The 2,165-nt window shown below is 38.3% G+C and overlaps 1 protein-coding gene across 1 annotated transcript; it reads left to right on the forward strand.

Annotated features, from left to right (window-relative positions):
• Positions 1–72: 72 nt before the first annotated feature.
• On the forward strand, positions 73–1,757 carry LOC111408059 (F-box protein CPR30-like). The gene has a single exon (XM_023037824.1). The coding sequence runs from the start codon at positions 396–398 to the stop codon at positions 1,551–1,553; it is 1,158 nt and encodes a 385-aa protein (XP_022893592.1). The 5' UTR covers positions 73–395; the 3' UTR covers positions 1,554–1,757.
• Positions 1,758–2,165: the final 408 nt, after the last annotated feature.

Here is a 2,165-nt window from a genome sequence, read left to right on the forward strand (position 1 = left end):
AATGGACATTTTTCAACTTATATTCTTACAATTAGGCATTCTTAAAAATGCCCCAAAAATTAAATTGAAACATTGCCCCCACGCCAACAACTCCACGCAGGAGTGAGTTTTGTCAGTTCAATAACTCAAAGTTCCAGTTTTTGTAGGTCAAGGTGAGAGAGAATATGCTTCTAGTCAACATTTCGAGCACCGAGTTCTACGGCGCTGAGTAACCCATTCCATACTCCCAAAGAAAGCTCAATCGATCATTGAACAACCCACCCATTTCATATTCCCAAAGAAAGCTCAATCGATCATTGAACAAAAGGTACAACCCATGCGGGTGGGTTGGTGGAGAATACCGACACGGGTGATTAGTAGAGAATATCTACGTCTCTCTAAGGAGAAGAAAAATCATGATGCCTTCAGAAATCGTTGCGGATGTACTATCGCGCTTACCAGTGAAATCCCTTTTGAGATTCAGGTGTGTATGTAGATTATGGTGTTCTATTATAGACAGCCAAGTTTTCGTCAAAATGCATTTGCATCAATCCATCACAACAAACTCAAATCACAGCCTGATTCTCGGAGGCTTGGGACTTTATTCTGTAGCTTTGGATTCACTCGACAAAGCCCATGTCTTGAAAACCCCATTTTATTACAAGAGTGTTGATGACATATCCAACTCTTGCAATGGGTTAATTCTTGTAATGAGTGAGCCTCTTATTTTGTGGAACCCTTTTTCCACAAAATACCGGATTTTACCTGACAACCCGATCAAGTATCCAACTCCTCTGTCGTGTTTTTCGAAGGTTATATATGGATTAGCTTATGATTCGAGAAAAGATGATTATAAAGTTGTTCAGGTTGTTGAATTTAGGAACAAAACTAGCCATATCTGGGAATGCTCTGAGGCTGAGATTTATAGCATGAAATCGAATTCCTGGAACAGGATTGAGGGTTTTTCTTATCCACTACCCATTTTGAAGGGAAAATGGGGGATACACGTCAATGGGGCACTGCATACACTTGTGGAGGATTATTTCCACATATATTCGGACAAATCAATTAGAATTATGTCTTTTAGTGTTGAGAGTGAGAACCACTACGAGGTGATGTTGCCACCAAATTTTCGGATCAAGAATGTGAAATTGAAGTTGGATGTGCTGGGAGGATGTCTTTGTTTAGTTTGCACTAGCAAGTTTGGTGCTAGTATATGGGTGATGAAGGAATATGGAGTTGAGGAATCTTGGACTAAATTGATATCAATTGATTCTTCAACTATTGACCCAGATGGCATTTTGCGTCCTTTAGCTTATTTGAAGCCATTGGCTTATTCGAAAAACTGCGAAAATGTTCTTTTAGCTTATGATGACAAAAGGCTTGTTTGGTACAATTTTATAAGAAAAACTATCAAGAATGTATCTGTTCGTGGGTTGCCTTTTTTGTTTTTTCCTGAGGCTTGTGTTGAAAGCCTTATTTCTCCTTGTGGCCCGGTCTGGAGAGAGGGTGACGAGGTCAAGAAAAGTGCACAAGACAAAAGGAAGGAAAAGAATAATAAGAAGAACAGGTAAAGCAACTCTATATCTTAGTATTGACTTGCACTAGTCAATTTATTTTAAATGGCTTTTTTTATCTTATCTATTGTTTACTTGTACTTGGTTTCTGGAGTCAATTGCATGTTATTTAAGTTGTTTGGAGTCTCTTTAATGTAAATGTTAAAATGCCATTGATATATGTAAAATTTGTTGATTAGTGTAAATTGGACGATTAAAACATTTTCTCTTTGCATCTAGACAGTTTTAACTTAGCCTGAAATTCAATTTCCACGTCTATATATGGCTGGTGAAGGAATCTGGAAGTGGAAGTGAAGGAATCTTGGACGAAATTGATAATTTGATATCAATTGTTTCCCGGACAATTGAGGTGGATGATAATTTTAATCCTTTGATTATTTGATTTGATTAGTGTATTTGTAAAACGGTGAAAAGGTTCTTTTTAACTTGTGATGACAAAAGCCTTGTTTGGTATGTTTTGAGTAGAAAAATTGTCAAGATTGTCTCTGTTAGTGAGCTGCCCATGGTCTTCTATCCCGAGGTTTGTGTTGAAATCCTTGTTTACCCTCATGGTCTGGTCCCAGGGAAAGACGATAAGGGGGTTTTTTTTGGGGGGGGGGGGGGGGGGGG

This window comes from Olea europaea, chromosome 13 (genome assembly GCF_002742605.1).
Source record: "Olea europaea var. sylvestris chromosome 13, O_europaea_v1, whole genome shotgun sequence".
NCBI lineage: Eukaryota > Viridiplantae > Streptophyta > Magnoliopsida > Lamiales > Oleaceae > Olea > Olea europaea.

What these genes read in the sequence shown, in the direction of transcription:
- LOC111408059 (XM_023037824.1), top strand. Translation starts at nt 396, where the DNA reads ATGATGCCTTCAGAAATCGTTGCGGATGTACTATCGCGCTTACCAGTG.